Source organism: Physella acuta, unplaced genomic scaffold (assembly GCF_028476545.2).
Source record: "Physella acuta isolate Inbredline_101_S28 unplaced genomic scaffold, ASM2847654v3 ptg001173l, whole genome shotgun sequence".
NCBI lineage: Eukaryota > Metazoa > Mollusca > Gastropoda > Physidae > Physella > Physella acuta.
The window spans coordinates 326,382-341,990 of NW_026732690.1; the positions used below are offsets into that span (position 1 = coordinate 326,382).

The window sequence follows — 15,609 nt, forward strand, 5'->3', positions numbered from 1 at the left end:
AGTAATATTCCTTTTTACTCTTCTCTCCCTCTTCACCTTATTATTTATACATGGTGTGGTTTTTTTTTTAGTTTGATAAAAAAAGCCCCCCCCCCCCCTTCTTTTTATTTTTGTAACAATGTAAAAAAAAATCCATAATTAAACTTGCATGTTGCCTGTATGGTTTATCTGACGTGTTGGCACCAGCTCTGGGTATTCAGCTCTGGACAATCCCTGATCCCGATAAAGAGAATCAGAAAATTCCAAGCATGTTTACTATTTAAGCCAGGGGTTTCAACTCTTGAGAGGCCTGTCTGTGAACGTGAACATCAGCTACCCCCCCCCCCTTTATACCACATACCAGAATAGTTGTTTTACTTTCCACATAAAACATTAGAATTAACATTTTTAATACATGTATTTGTGATAACTAGCTAAATCTCAATTATCTCACACATTTTATATACCGAGCTAGCTGTAATTTAGGCCGGTCTGCGTCGAAAACATGTCACAATAATTGTGAGACACCACTGAACATTCCTAGCTGAGTTGTAAACTAACAAGTCCTTTAATCAATCCTGCTCTGATATAATTTAATGTAGGTGGTATCGCTTAAAGCTAACAGCAAAGTACATCTAGCTTGAGATGAAGAGACAGAACATGTCCAGCTAAATGACAGCAATAAAAACAAGCTAAGCTGGAAGTCAACAATGTCTTATATAGAGGGAAGCAAATGTTAGGACATGATCTAGCGTTAAAAACATGCTAGCCACGCCCATATTATCGCAATCAAGCTCACCCAGTTACTCAACAAACGGAAACCTGGAAGGAATTAGTTTGCAGCTAACGAGCATTATTGAACAAACAGTCAGTCCAATCAATACAAATGTTCTATTGATTAGGTTATTCGAGCTTAAAACTGGATTCAAATCGAGATACGAGTCGTTGTTGTCAAATGTAAAAAAAACCCCATAATTAAAAAAAAAATGAAATATAATGCGAATTTGATGAACGTAATGACTGCGCTAAAAGCACTTGCATAACTGCGTTTTAAAAATGATAATTCTAAATAGCGTGACACCGTGACACGAAGTTACAGAAATAATGGGTGATTTAAAATCAATATCGCTTTGACAAGTAGTGTTTCTACCAGACTTTTTTCTTGGGGGGGGGGGGGGGAGGGGGTGAGGCGGGCACATTAAATTTTGGAGGGGGGGGGGGGTGTGGCTAAAATTTTCGGGGGGGGGGGGCGGACACCGTTAAAAGTATATATTTTCTATATAAATTCAATTTAGTTCGGGGGGGGGGGGGGGGGCGGTAGACATTCTTTCTGGAAGAAACCCTGTTGACAAGACAAAATCTTTGTTTCAAATTTAAGAACATAAAAGTTTCAGAGTGTGAATGGATGTAAAGTGGCAAGACTGAACATACGTTCCGCAGATTTTGTTTTAAATTGTTCACCTTCTGCCATAAGCCAAGCTGTCTGCCAACGCGTGTGTTTTGTGTCTGCTTGAAACCTGCGATATCGTAAGACGTCAATACCTGCCAAGTTTCTCTGTGCAGTTGCATCGCGGTTAATGTTGGTGCACACTTATTCGACATCAATATTTGATAATGTCCTACATCAGGCTGCGTACAGAACTGGGGCTAGTCTATAAGAACAAAAAGACACGACATTCGGAGAATGGAGGTAGAAATAAGAAGCAAATCCCACAGCTCTAATAGTCGTGGCTAAATGCCAGTGAACAGAGGAGGATGAGATAAGACAATTTGGCCAACGTGTTGTACAAACAAGTCTAGATTCTCTTCATGGGGTGCGGGCAACACCTGGACCCCTACTTCAAACGTTTTGGGCGGATCTATAGTATATATAGGTAGAGCTATAAACCGAACAAGCACTAAGGAATTCGATGAACTCGAAATTGGTCAATATTTTCTTGGTCTTTTAAGTTCTACCCAAAATACAATGGTTCACATCATACATAGCTTTCCATTCCAAAGACAGAACCTGTGTCTATCTGCTCTATCAAATTAATAATAAATTCATCTACTCTCGATGTATCATTATGTATGTGTTTAGTGGAATGGGGTGAACCACCCCCACATAGCTACACCATTGCAAAAAGAAATGTATTTTTAATATAACAGCTATTGCCACATGATTACTTAAGTTTCGTCATTGATAAAAGTTTTTGCTTTTTTAAACCGGAGCACAGTGCATTGATTCTATAGGCCTACTTAAAAAAAAAAAACAACGAACAGCGGCATTGCAATTATCATAAAGTATATGTAATTTTCTCGATGGCAGACTTACTCTTAGGGTATTTGTCAAATCAGCAGTTGTTTTAATCTGATCTCGATAATAAAAAATCTTTTCAAAAATTTTGTATTTAAACTTGGCAAAAGTACTAACAAAAATAGCCAAAAAGAATGGTTGGCTTCTATTGGTGTGTGTGTGGAGGGGTTGGGGGGGGGGGGGGGGTAGTCGTTTGGTGGGAGAATTTAAAATAGTTGGTGGGAGAAGGGCGCATAATCAAGAAAATAAGAGAGCTACGTCACTACTTGCAGTTGTAATTGTCTTTTTGTCTCTGCTGAAAATTTTGTCAGTTTTTAATTCAACAATTGTTCACATTAATCATTCACGTATATCTTTAGCTTAGTATAAAATTAACCACTGCTAGCTTTAATAAGGACTGAAACCAGGATCACTAGCACCTACTACTAACACATGTTCAATACACATTAAAAATTTTTTTTTTCTAATTTATTTAATTTTTGTTATGTTTTCTTGGTTTATACCAAGATTTTTATATATAAATGCCAAATTTACTCGCAGAGACAAGAGAGCATAACCCAGAGTTTGCAAGCCGAATTCATGCGACCACCTCCATCCCCCGAACCGCCGCCCGAGCAGTTACCCCAAGAAGACGAACAATGGGCTAATGAATACAGCTGGGCTTGGGCTTTTAACAAAGACCAAGAAGAACTACGGGAGGAGGAAGAAAAGAACAAGGAGTTTCTTAAACAGTGGATGAGTGACATCATCCACGCACCCATAGCCGATCAGCTGCTGAGCGAGGAAGTCTCGACCGAGTCACTCGCTGAGAAAATAGATGAGCTGGTTCGTGGCGAGGAAGGAGATCCTGTCGACGAACAAGAATGGCGCAACAAGCCTGCCTTTAGGGAAATGGAACGTGATTCAAATGTTTCGAATCTTAATCAGTCAGGAAAAGCACTAACATCACCAGAAATAACAAAACCAATGACGACTACAAAAACAAGAGAAGAGTTTAAAAAAGAAGGTGGACATTTCACCGAAACCACAAGTGCCCAGACCAAAGAGCTTTCACTTCAATCGACCCAATCCTTCAAGGAAAAAACCCACAAGCATCGTATGGAATTGGATGCACATAGACGAGTGAAGATACGGAAGCAAGATAATGTAACGGACATTACGAGAGACCAAGGCTATAACACTGACCACTATGCACTTTCCCCGGAACGATGTGACGGGGCCTCGGCACTTTTATCTCCCGGCTGTGATACGGACATGTCAGCAAGTGATGATACAGGCATGTATAACTCCACATCATCTGAACTGGACTCGGAACTATTCCAAAGTTCTGATGCGCTTTCCTCGTCAGAGACCATGTCGGTAGAGGAAGACGGCGATAACACCGATGAAGGCGGAGACAGTGATAGTTTTAATGAAGTTTTAGACAACAGACAGCTGAGCACTACTATGGAGATGACCAACGCAATGCAGACCAACCCCATTCCAAACACCGATTCCGATTATGATAATGCAACGCCTGTTTATGGAACTCCAGTCAATCAGAGCTTTGAGCAGAGACAGTACGAGTTCTATCAAAGTCTTGAGAACACCGATAATTCCTCACTAATCGAACACAGACCACTCGATAACGAAATTAAAAAGAAGTCATCAGCCAATGAGCTGAGTACTTCTGTTGACGACCTGTACATGTACCCACAAAGCCAGTCTCCTCCAAGCAGATCTATTGAGTCAGATCTCAGTTCTTCCGTCGATGACCTTAGTAGAATTTCCTCAGACACAGAAAGTCCACTGCGTCTTAGATACAGAGGCGGCAACCCCCGGTCTTCCAGATACCATTCTAATCCAGAAAGCACAAAGGACGCGCTGGAACAGTTTGGTGCACATGGCTTTGACAATGCTAGCATCCACGGAGAATACAGCTCCTCAGTTGATGATATAACAATCTCACCTCCACCATTAAGCATTAGCTGCTCTGATGACGATTTTATCAAAACGTGTTCAAGGCAGTACTCTATTTATAAAAGAAGAATAGATTTAAGTAAGTTCAGCAGTTCCGTCGACAATATGACATGCAGCGCCGAAGAACGCATTGCAGCACAAGGACCACATTTAACCAGGGGCAGCCCGTTCTTGTTTGGTAAACCACCAGACAGAATCAGCACACCAGTAGATGACACTGATGCTTTGGATGATGCCTTTATCTCACCATCTAATTCAGAATCAGAACGATTAGAGAGGCTCGCGAAAAAGAACAACACCGGGTCTTTAAGTTTATCTGAAACATCTGACTATGATCATGAATTTTCAATACCAAAAAGCAAAAGCTTACCAACTGAGCTGAGCATCAGCATTTCAAACAGCTTTGCAGAAAACACGACAGACGAGATAACCGTACTGGATACAATTGTTGAAAATGATTCAAATAATGAAGACATTTACCCAGAATTGACAGAAACTACCCGATTTGAGAGCTCGGCAAATGAAGAAACCGAGAGTTGCTCGCCAATTAAGCTGCTGCATAGGTTTGAATCATCTGAAAGTGCCTCCACAGAAAATACGTCCAAACACATTACCAACACAGTGCCTTTTGAAGTGAGTACCAATGGTGAGACATTATCTCAGGAACCACAAAACGCCTTCCAGACAAACGATTTGATTCTAAACAAATCACAATCGAACCAATCATTCCCACTTGACCAAACACTATCCGTCGAAGAAAGTAATCTGGAGACCAAACCACTTACATCGGACGGGGAGATGTCGAAAACTGATGATGGCCAAACATTCAATGAAAATACAATGTCTACAAGACTGGATGTTAGCCAAAGAGAAACCAGATCTGACTTATCAATAGTTACTGCTGATTCTGGCTTTTTAATAGACGCATTACATGATGAAAATAGTATTGCCGTAACAACCTCAGAACAAACGCAACCCACGTTGCCAATCGCAACAGAAGATGTATTTGTCAGTGATACTAGCTGTCTAAAGATGACTGAACAAGAACTACCACTTGAAACGACAATACTCGATGAGGATAGAGATTATACGTTAAGTGAACAAACTTCCATACAAGAAACACAAAATGTATCTAGCAACACAGAACCGTCCAGTCACCACACATTCCACGATCAACTGCCCACAGACCAAAGTGGTCAAAGCGATGATATTAACACGTTTATAGAGGACCAACGCCTAACTTACGAGGGAGTTCTTGACGAAAAAACCCAAGAAAATTCTATTGGCGATCAAAACAAAGATAGTGTTTTTAGAGAACTAAGCCACGACAAGACACCTATAGACAACGAAAACGTTGGAAACAAAGGTACAGACGAGTCTCTGCTACACGTTTTAGAAACAAAGAGACATAATGACAATACGAAGATAAAAGAAGAAGCAGTCGATAACTTGCCAGGAAACAAAGTCCCTACACGCTCTTCCCTTGCTCAGAAATACGAACACCTGGTCAATGAAACCTACATGGAGTTTTTATCCGAATCTGATATGGGTCTCATAACAATGGATACAACTTTCAGCGACCAGTATGAAGACTCACTAAAAGAAATGATGATGTACAGTTCTGAAGATCAACAGAGCATAGTATCGGCAGACTCGACATTCGATTTAGAAAGCTCAGCATCTACTAACAGCAGTGTCATCACTGTTATCAGCCGAAATCCGGAGGAGTATTTAGAAGAGTATGAAGGGAAAGATACTCCATTACTTATAATCTCAAGTGAAAAGAAAACTGAAGGCTTCCTGGTTGATGAAGATGATTTGCTTATAACACAAGACCAAGTAGAAAAGACAGAATTCGACAAAGTGGGATCAAAAGAATTCGATCATGGACTAATCGACCTCCGTGAAAAAAAATCGAAAACATTAATAGACGCTGAATCAGCAGAGGTAAAAAACAAATGCTGCGAAGAAGAAAAAGAAGATGAAACATTACATCTATCCGAAAATGAGAAGCCCGATTCGACGTTAGCAAACACAAATGAAGCTTCATCAGAAAAACCATCGTCTCTGAGTTCAAGTTTCTCTCAGAATGGAAAAGAGATCCAGAGCTTTGATGATTCAATTAGTGATGAAAACATTCAAAGTACAGAACAAGAATACTCTAGCGACGTAGAAAGACACTTTGTATCAGCGACAAAGGGATATTTAGAAGATGAAGAAGATTGTCAGCTTAAGCAGCAGCATTTTTATGTTCGACTTCTCTCATCACCAAGAGACCCAATAATGAAATATACCACAGATTCCATTGTTTTAAAGGACTTTTTAGAAAACGACGAAAGACCAGCAGTATTCACTAAAACATTAGCGTTGCTAGCTAGAAAAAAGAAGATCCGTCACAACGTCTATACAGAAGCAGTGATTCGTTTTCATCCACCAAGACGTGAAGCAATTTTTCACATACAGGCGCATACTGATCCTAAAAACTATATTCAACTACATGAAGAAAAAATCCAAATACACATTCCAAATGACGAAACTACAAACATTGAATCGATTCAATCTGACAATATTATTAATTTAGCTGATAATATTGTCAAAGAAATTATGAAAGAAATGACTGATGATATTTTAGAGAATAAAAAAGAAAATAAGATCTTATCAACAACGTCCAGCGATGAACGTAGAGAAGAAGAAGAAATAGCACCTGAAGAAAGTGCTGACCAACTCATAGAGGAAACCACACAAGCAGAAACACAACAAGAACAAGAGATCCTTGTTGATTCCCAAACCACTGAGCTCACTGATGAAAGTTTCTCACAGGAGGTGAAAGACACTCCAGATACCTATATTCCAGAATCACAATCGACTGCATCAGATGTCATTGAGGCTCAAATCTTTGACGCAGACAGCTGCAATCTCATGGACAGACCATCCAGCCCTGAAGCTGTTGACGATGAATGGATTAAACCAATCTTGCAGAAAAACGCTGAAGAGCTGCCAGCAACTCAAGACGACAGTCCAGTCGAATTGCCAGAATTCCACGAGAGCTTTTCTGAAGTCAATGACATTGAATTAGCAGAAGAAGTACAAGACAGCTTGCCTGTCTGTGAAGATAAAGAAGAAGAAGAAATAGCACCTGAAGAAAGTGCTGACCAACTCATAGAGGAAACCACACAAGCAGAAACACAACAAGAACAAGAGATCCTTGTTGATTCCCAAACCACTGAGCTCACTGATGAAAGTTTCTCACAGGAGGTGGAAGACACTCCAGATACCTATATTCCAGAATCACAATCGACTGCATCAGATGTCATTGAGGCTCAAATCTTTGACGCAGACAGCTGCAATCTCATGGACAGACCATCCAGCCCTGAAGCTGTTGACGATGAATGGATTAAACCAATCTTGCAGAAAAATGCTGAAGAGCTGCCAGCAACTCAAGACGACAGTCCAGTCGAATTGTCAGAATTCCACGAGAGCTTTTCTGAAGTCAATGACATTGAATTAGCAGAAGAAGTACAAGACAGCTTGCCTGTCTGTGAAGATAAAGAAGGAGAAGAAATAGCACCTGAAGAAAGTGCTGACCAACTCATAGAGGAAACCAAACAAGCAGAAACACAACAAGAACAAGAGATCCTTGTTGATTCCCAAACCACTGAGCTCACTGATGAAAGTTTTTCACAGGAGGTGGAAGACACTCCAGATACCTATATTCCAGAATCACAATCGACTGCATCAGATGTCATCGAGGCTCAAATCTTTGACGCAGACAGCTGCAATCTTATGGAAAGACCATCCAGCCCTGAAGCTGTTGACGATGAATGGATTAAACCAATCTTTCAGAAAAACGCTGAAGAGCTGCCAGCAACTCAAGACGACAGTCCAGTCGAATTGCCAGAATTCCACGAGAGCTTTTCTGAAGTCAATGACATTGAATTAGCAGAAGAAGTACAAGACAGCTTGCCTGTCTGTGAAGATAAAGAAGGAGAAGAAATAGCACCTGAAGAAAGTGCTGACCAACTCATAGAGGAAACCAAACAAGCAGAAACACAACAAGAACAAGAGATCCTTGTTGATTCCCAAACCACTGAGCTCACTGATGAAAGTTTCTCACAGGAGGTGGAAGACACTCCAGATACCTATATTCCAGAATCACAATCGACTGCATCAGATGTCATTGAGGCTCAAATCTTTGACGCAGACAGCTGCAATCTCATGGACAGACCATCCAGCCCTGAAGCTGTTGACGATGAATGGATTAAACCAATCTTGCAGAAAAACGCTGAAGAGCTGCCAGCAACTCAAGACGACAGTCCAGTCGAATTGCCAGAATTCCACGAGAGATTTTCTGAAGTCAATGACATTGAATTAGCAGAAGAAGTACAAGACAGCTTGCCTGTCTGTGAAGATAAAGAAGAAGAAGAAATAGCACCTGAAGAAAGTGCTGACCAACTCATAGAGGAAACCACACAAGCAGAAACACAACAAGAACAAGAGATCCTTGTTGATTCCCAAACCACTGAGCTCACTGATGAAAGTTTCTCACAGGAGGTGAAAGACACTCCAGATACCTATATTCCAGAATCACAATCGACTGCATCAGATGTCATTGAGGCTCAAATCTTTGACGCAGACAGCTGCAATCTCATGGACAGACCATCCAGCCCTGAAGCTGTTGACGATGAATGGATTAAACCAATCTTGCAGAAAAACGCTGAAGAGCTGCCAGCAACTCAAGACGACAGTCCAGTCGAATTGCCAGAATTCCACGAGAGCTTTTCTGAAGTCAATGACATTGAATTAGCAGAAGAAGTACAAGACAGCTTGCCTGTCTGTGAAGAAAAAGAAGAAGAAGAAGAAATAGCACTTGAGCAAAGTGCTGACCAACTCATAGAGGAAACCACACAAGCAGAAACACAACAAGAACAAGAGATCCTTGTTGATTCCCAAACCACTGAGCTCACTGATGAAAGTTTCTCACAGGAGGTGGAAGACACTCCAGATACCTATATTCCAGAATCACAATCGACTGCATCAGATGTCATTGAGGCTCAAATCTTTGACGCAGACAGCTCCGATCTCATGGTCAGACCATCCAGCCCTGAAGCTGTTGACGATGAATGGATTAAACCAATCTGGCAGAAAAACGCCGAAGAGCTGCCAGCAACTCAAGACAGCAGTCCAGTCGAATTGCCAGAATTCCACGAGAGCTTTTCTGAAGTCAATGACATTGAATTAGCAGAAGAAGTACAAGACAGCTTGCCTGTCTGTGAAGATAAAGAAGAAGAAGAAAAAATAGCACTTGAACAAAGTGCTGACCAACTCATAGAGGAAACCACACAAGCAGAAACACAACAAGAACAAGAGATCCTTGTTGATTCCCAAACCACTGAGCTCACTGATGAAAGTTTCTCACAGGAGGTGGAAGACACTCCAGATACCTATATTCAAGAATCACAATCAACTGCATCAGATGTCATTGAGGCTCAAATCTTTGACAAAGACAGCTCCGATCTCATGGTCAGACCATCCAGCCCTGAAGCTGTTGACGATGAATGGATTAAACCAATCTGGCAGAAAAACGCCGAAGAGCTGCCAGCAACTCAAGACGACAGTCCAGTCGAATTGCCAGAATTCCACGAGAGCTTTTCTGAAGTCAATGACATTGAATTAGCAGAAGAAGTACAAGACAGCTTGCCTGTCTGTGAAGATAAAGAAGAAGAAGAAATAGCACCTGAAGAAAGTGCTGACCAACTCATAGAGGAAACCACAGAAGCAGAAACACAACAAGAACAAGAGATCCTTGTTGATTCCCAAACCACTGAGCTCACTGATGAAAGTTTCTCACAGGAGGTGGAAGACACTCCAGATACCTATATTCCAGAATCACAATCGACTGCATCAGATGTCATCGAGGCTCAAATCTTTGACGCAGACAGCTGCAATCTCATGTTCAGACCATCCAGCCCTGAAGCTGTTGACGATGAATGGATTAAACCAATCTTGCAGAAAAACGCTGAAGAGCTGCCAGCAACTCAAGACGACAGTCCAGTCGAATTGCCAGAATTCCACGAGAGCTTTTCTGAAGTCAATGACATTGAATTAGCAGAAGAAGTACAAGACAGCTTGCCTGTCTGTGAAGAAAAAGAAGAAGAAGAAATAGCACTTGAACAAAGTGCTGACCAACTCATAGAGGAAACCACACAAGCAGAAACACAACAAGAACAAGAGATCCTTGTTGATTCCCAAACCACTGAGCTCACTGATGAAAGTTTCTCACAGGAGGTGGAAGACACTCCAGATACCTATATTCCAGAATCACAATCGACTGCATCAGATGTCATTGAGGCTCAAATCTTTGACGCAGACAGCTCCGATCTCATGGTCAGACCATCCAGCCCTGAAGCTGTTGACGATGAATGGATTAAACCAATCTGGCAGAAAAACGCCGAAGAGCTGCCAGCAACTCAAGACGACAGTCCAGTCGAATTGCCAGAATTCCACGAGAGCTTTTCTGAAGTCAATGACATTGAATTAGCAGAAGAAGTACAAGACAGCTTGCCTGTCTGTGAAGATAAAGAAGAAGAAGAAATAGCACCTGAAGAAAGTGCTGACCAACTCATAGAGGAAACCACAGAAGCAGAAACACAACAAGAACAAGAGATCCTTGTTGATTCCCAAACCACTGAGCTCACTGATGAAAGTTTCTCACAGGAGGTGGAAGACACTCCAGATACCTATATTCCAGAATCACAATCGACTGCATTAGATGTCATTGAGGCTCAAATCTTTGACGCAGACAGCTGCAATCTCATGTTCAGACCATCCAGCCCTGAAGCTGTTGACGATGAATGGATTAAACCAATCTTGCAGAAAAACGCTGAAGAGCTGCCAGCAACTCAAGACGACAGTCCAGTCGAATTGCCAGAATTCCACGAGAGCTTTTCTGAAGTCAATGACATTGAATTAGCAGAAGAAGTACAAGACAGCTTGCCTGTCTGTGAAGAAAAAGAAGAAGAAGAAGAAATAGCACTTGAACAAAGTGCTGACCAACTCATAGAGGAAACCACACAAGCAGAAACACAACAAGAACAAGAGATCCTTGTTGATTCCCAAACCACTGAGCTCACTGAAGAAAGTTTCTCACAGGAGGTGGAAGACACTCCAGATACCTATATTCCAGAATCACAATCGACTGCATCAGATGTCATTGGGGCTCAAATCTTTGACGCAGACAGCTGCAATCTCAAGGTCAGACCATCCAGCCCTGAAGCTGTTGACGATGAATGGATTAAACAAATCTTGCAGAAAAACGCCGAAGAGCTGCCAGCAACTCAAGACGACAGTCCAGTCGAATTGCCAGAATTCCACGAGAGCTTTTCTGAAGTCAATGACATTGAATTAGCAGAAGAAGTACAAGACAGCTTGCCTGTCTGTGAAGAAAAAGAAGAAGAAGAAGAAATAGCACTTGAACAAAGTGCTGACCAACTCATAGAGGAAACCACACAAGCAGAAACACAACAAGAACAAGAGATCCTTGTTGATTCCCAAACCACTGAGCTCACTGATGAAAGTTTCTCACAGGAGGTGGAAGACACTCCAGATACCTATATTCCAGAATCACAATCGACTGCATCAGATGTCATCGAGGCTCAAATCTTTGACGCAGACAGCTGCAATCTCATGTTCACACCATCCAGCCCTGAAGCTGTTGACGATGAATGGATTAAACCAATCTGGCAGAAAAACGCCGAAGAGCTGCCAGCAACTCAAGACGACAGTCCAGTCGAATTGCCAGAATTCCACGAGAGCTTTTCTGAAGTCAATGACATTGAATTAGCAGAAGAAGTACAAGACAGCTTGCCTGTCTGTGAAGATAAAGAAGAAGAAGAAATAGCACCTGAAGAAAGTGCTGACCAACTCATAGAGGAAACCACAGAAGCAGAAACACAACAAGAACAAGAGATCCTTGTTGATTCCCAAACCACTGAGCTCACTGATGAAAGTTTCTCACAGGAGGTGGAAGACACTCCAGATACCTATATTCCAGAATCACAATCGACTGCATCAGATGTCATCGAGGCTCAAATCGTTGACGCAGACAGCTGCAATCTCATGTTCAGACCATCCAGCCCTGAAGCTGTTGACGATGAATGGATTAAACCAATCTTGCAGAAAAACGCTGAAGAGCTGCCAGCAACTCAAGACGACAGTCCAGTCGAATTGCCAGAATTCCACGAGAGCTTTTCTGAAGTCAATGACATTGAATTAGCAGAAGAAGTACAAGACAGCTTGCCTGTCTGTGAAGAAAAAGAAGAAGAAGAAATAGCACTTGAACAAAGTGCTGACCAACTCATAGAGGAAACCACACAAGCAGAAACACAACAAGAACAAGAGATCCTTGTTGATTCCCAAACCACTGAGCTCACTGAAGAAAGTTTCTCACAGGAGGTGGAAGACACTCCAGATACCTATATTCCAGAATCACAATCGACTGCATCAGATGTCATTGGGGCTCAAATCTTTGACGCAGACAGCTGCAATCTCATGTTCAGACCATCCAGCCCTGAAGCTGTTGACGATGAATGGATTAAACCAATCTTGCAGAAAAACGCTGAAGAGCTGCCAGCAACTCAAGACGACAGTCCAGTCGAATTGCCAGAATTCCACGAGAGCTTTTCTGAAGTCAATGACATTGAATTAGCAGAAGAAGTACAAGACAGCTTGCCTGTCTGTGAAGAAAAAGAAGAAGAAGAAATAGCACTTGAACAAAGTGCTGACCAACTCATAGAGGAAACCACACAAGCAGAAACACAACAAGAACAAGAGATCCTTGTTGATTCCCAAACCACTGAGCTCACTGAAGAAAGTTTCTCACAGGAGGTGGAAGACACTCCAGATACCTATATTCCAGAATCACAATCGACTGCATCAGATGTCATTGGGGCTCAAATCTTTGACGCAGACAGCTGCAATCTCAAGGTCAGACCATCCAGCCCTGAAGCTGTTGACGATGAATGGATTAAACAAATCTTGCAGAAAAACGCCGAAGAGCTGCCAGCAACTCAAGACGACAGTCCAGTCGAATTGCCAGAATTCCACGAGAGCTTTTCTGAAGTCAATGACATTGAATTAGCAGAAGAAGTACAAGACAGCTTGCCTGTCTGTGAAGATAAAGAAGAAGAAGAAATAGAACCTGAAGAAAGTGCTGACCAACTCATAGAGGAAACCACACAAGCAGAAACACAACAAGAACAAGAGATCCTTGTTGATTCCCAAACCACTGAGCTCACTGATGAAAGTTTCTCACAGGAGGTGGAAGACACTCCAGATACCTATATTCCAGAATCACAATCGACTGCATCAGATGTCATTGAGGCTCAAATCTTTGACGCAGACAGCTGCAATCTCATGGACAGACCATCCAGCCCTGAAGCTGTTAACGATGAATGGATTAAACCAATCTTGCAGAAAAACGCTGAAGAGCTGCCAGCAACTCAAGACGACAGTCCAGTCGAATTGCCAGAATTCCACGAGAGCTTTTCTGAAGTCAATGACATTGAATTAGCAGAAGAAGTACAAGACAGCTTGCCTGTCTGTGAAGAAAAAGAAGAAGAAAAAGAAATAGCACTTGAACAAAGTGCTGACCAACTCATAGAGGAAACCACACAAGCAGAAACACAACAAGAACAAGAGATCCTTGTTGATTCCCAAACCACTGAGCTCACTGATGAAAGTTTCTCGCAGGAGGTGGAAGACACTCCAGATAACTATATTCCAGAATCACAATCGACTGCATCAGATGTCATTGAGGCTAAAATCTTTGACGCAGACAGCTGCAATCTCATGGTCAGACCATCCAGCCCTGAAGCTGTTGACGATGAATGGATTAAACCAATCTTGCAGAAAAACGCCGAAGAGCTGCCAGCAACTCAAGACGACAGTCCAGTCGAATTGCCAGAATTCCACGAGAGCTTTTCTGAAGTCAATGACATTGAATTAGCAGAAGAAGTACAAGACAGCTTGCCTGTCTGTGAAGATAAAGAAGAAGAAGAAATAGCACCTGAAGAAAGTGCTGACCAACTCATAGAGGAAACCACAGAAGCAGAAACACAACAAGAACAAGAGATCCTTGTTGATTCCCAAACCACTGAGCTCACTGATGAAAGTTTCTCACAGGAGGTGGAAGACACTCCAGATACCTATATTCCAGAATCACAATCGACTGCATCAGATGTCATCGAGGCTCAAATCTTTGACGCAGACAGCTGCAATCTCATGTTCAGACCATCCAGCCCTGAAGCTGTTGACGATGAATGGATTAAACCAATCTTGCAGAAAAACGCTGAAGAGCTGCCAGCAACTCAAGACGACAGTCCAGTCGAATTGCCAGAATTCCACGAGAGCTTTTCTGAAGTCAATGACATTGAATTAGCAGAAGAAGTACAAGACAGCTTGCCTGTCTGTGAAGATAAAGAAGGAGAAGAAATAGCACCTGAAGAAAGTGCTGACCAACTCATAGAGGAAACCAAACAAGCAGAAACACAACAAGAACAAGAGATCCTTGTTGATTCCCAAACCACTGAGCTCACTGATGAAAGTTTCTCACAGGAGGTGGAAGACACTCCAGATACCTATATTCCAGAATCACAATCGACTGCATCAGATGTCATTGAGGCTCAAATCTTTGACGCAGACAGCTGCAATCTCATGGACAGACCATCCAGCCCTGAAGCTGTTGACGATGAATGGATTAAACCAATCTTGCAGAAAAACGCTGAAGAGCTGCCAGCAACTCAAGACGACAGTCCAGTCGAATTGCCAGAATTCCACGAGAGATTTTCTGAAGTCAATGACATTGAATTAGCAGAAGAAGTACAAGACAGCTTGCCTGTCTGTGAAGATAAAGAAGAAGAAGAAATAGCACCTGAAGAAAGTGCTGACCAACTCATAGAGGAAACCACACAAGCAGAAACACAACAAGAACAAGAGATCCTTGTTGATTCCCAAACCACTGAGCTCACTGATGAAAGTTTCTCACAGGAGGTGAAAGACACTCCAGATACCTATATTCCAGAATCACAATCGACTGCATCAGATGTCATTGAGGCTCAAATCTTTGACGCAGACAGCTGCAATCTCATGTTCAGACCATCCAGCCCTGAAGCTGTTGACGATGAATGGATTAAACCAATCTTGCAGAAAAACGCTGAAGAGCTGCCAGCAACTCAAGACGACAGTCCAGTCGAATTGCCAGAATTCCACGAGAGCTTTTCTGAAGTCAATGACATTGAATTAGCAGAAGAAGTACAAGACAGCTTGCCTGTCTGTGAAGAAAAAGAAGAAGAAGAAGAAATAGCACTTGAGCAAAGTGC

At 42.0% G+C, this 15,609-nt stretch overlaps 1 protein-coding gene across 1 annotated transcript in view; it reads left to right on the plus strand.

Moving 5' to 3' along the window:
- The window catches only part of LOC131956744 (uncharacterized), a 63,368-nt gene that overhangs the window by 12,213 nt on the left and 35,546 nt on the right, over positions 1–15,609 (plus strand). Inside the window, exons 5-12 of the mRNA XM_059321322.1 lie at positions 2,816–9,064; positions 9,218–10,366; positions 10,517–11,212; positions 11,384–11,665; positions 11,819–12,514; positions 12,683–12,964; positions 13,115–13,810; positions 13,982–15,559. Of these exons, the coding sequence (XP_059177305.1) occupies positions 2,816–9,064; positions 9,218–10,366; positions 10,517–11,212; positions 11,384–11,665; positions 11,819–12,514; positions 12,683–12,964; positions 13,115–13,810; positions 13,982–15,559 (11,628 nt within the window). The remainder of the gene's footprint in view (positions 1–2,815; positions 9,065–9,217; positions 10,367–10,516; positions 11,213–11,383; positions 11,666–11,818; positions 12,515–12,682; positions 12,965–13,114; positions 13,811–13,981; positions 15,560–15,609) is intronic.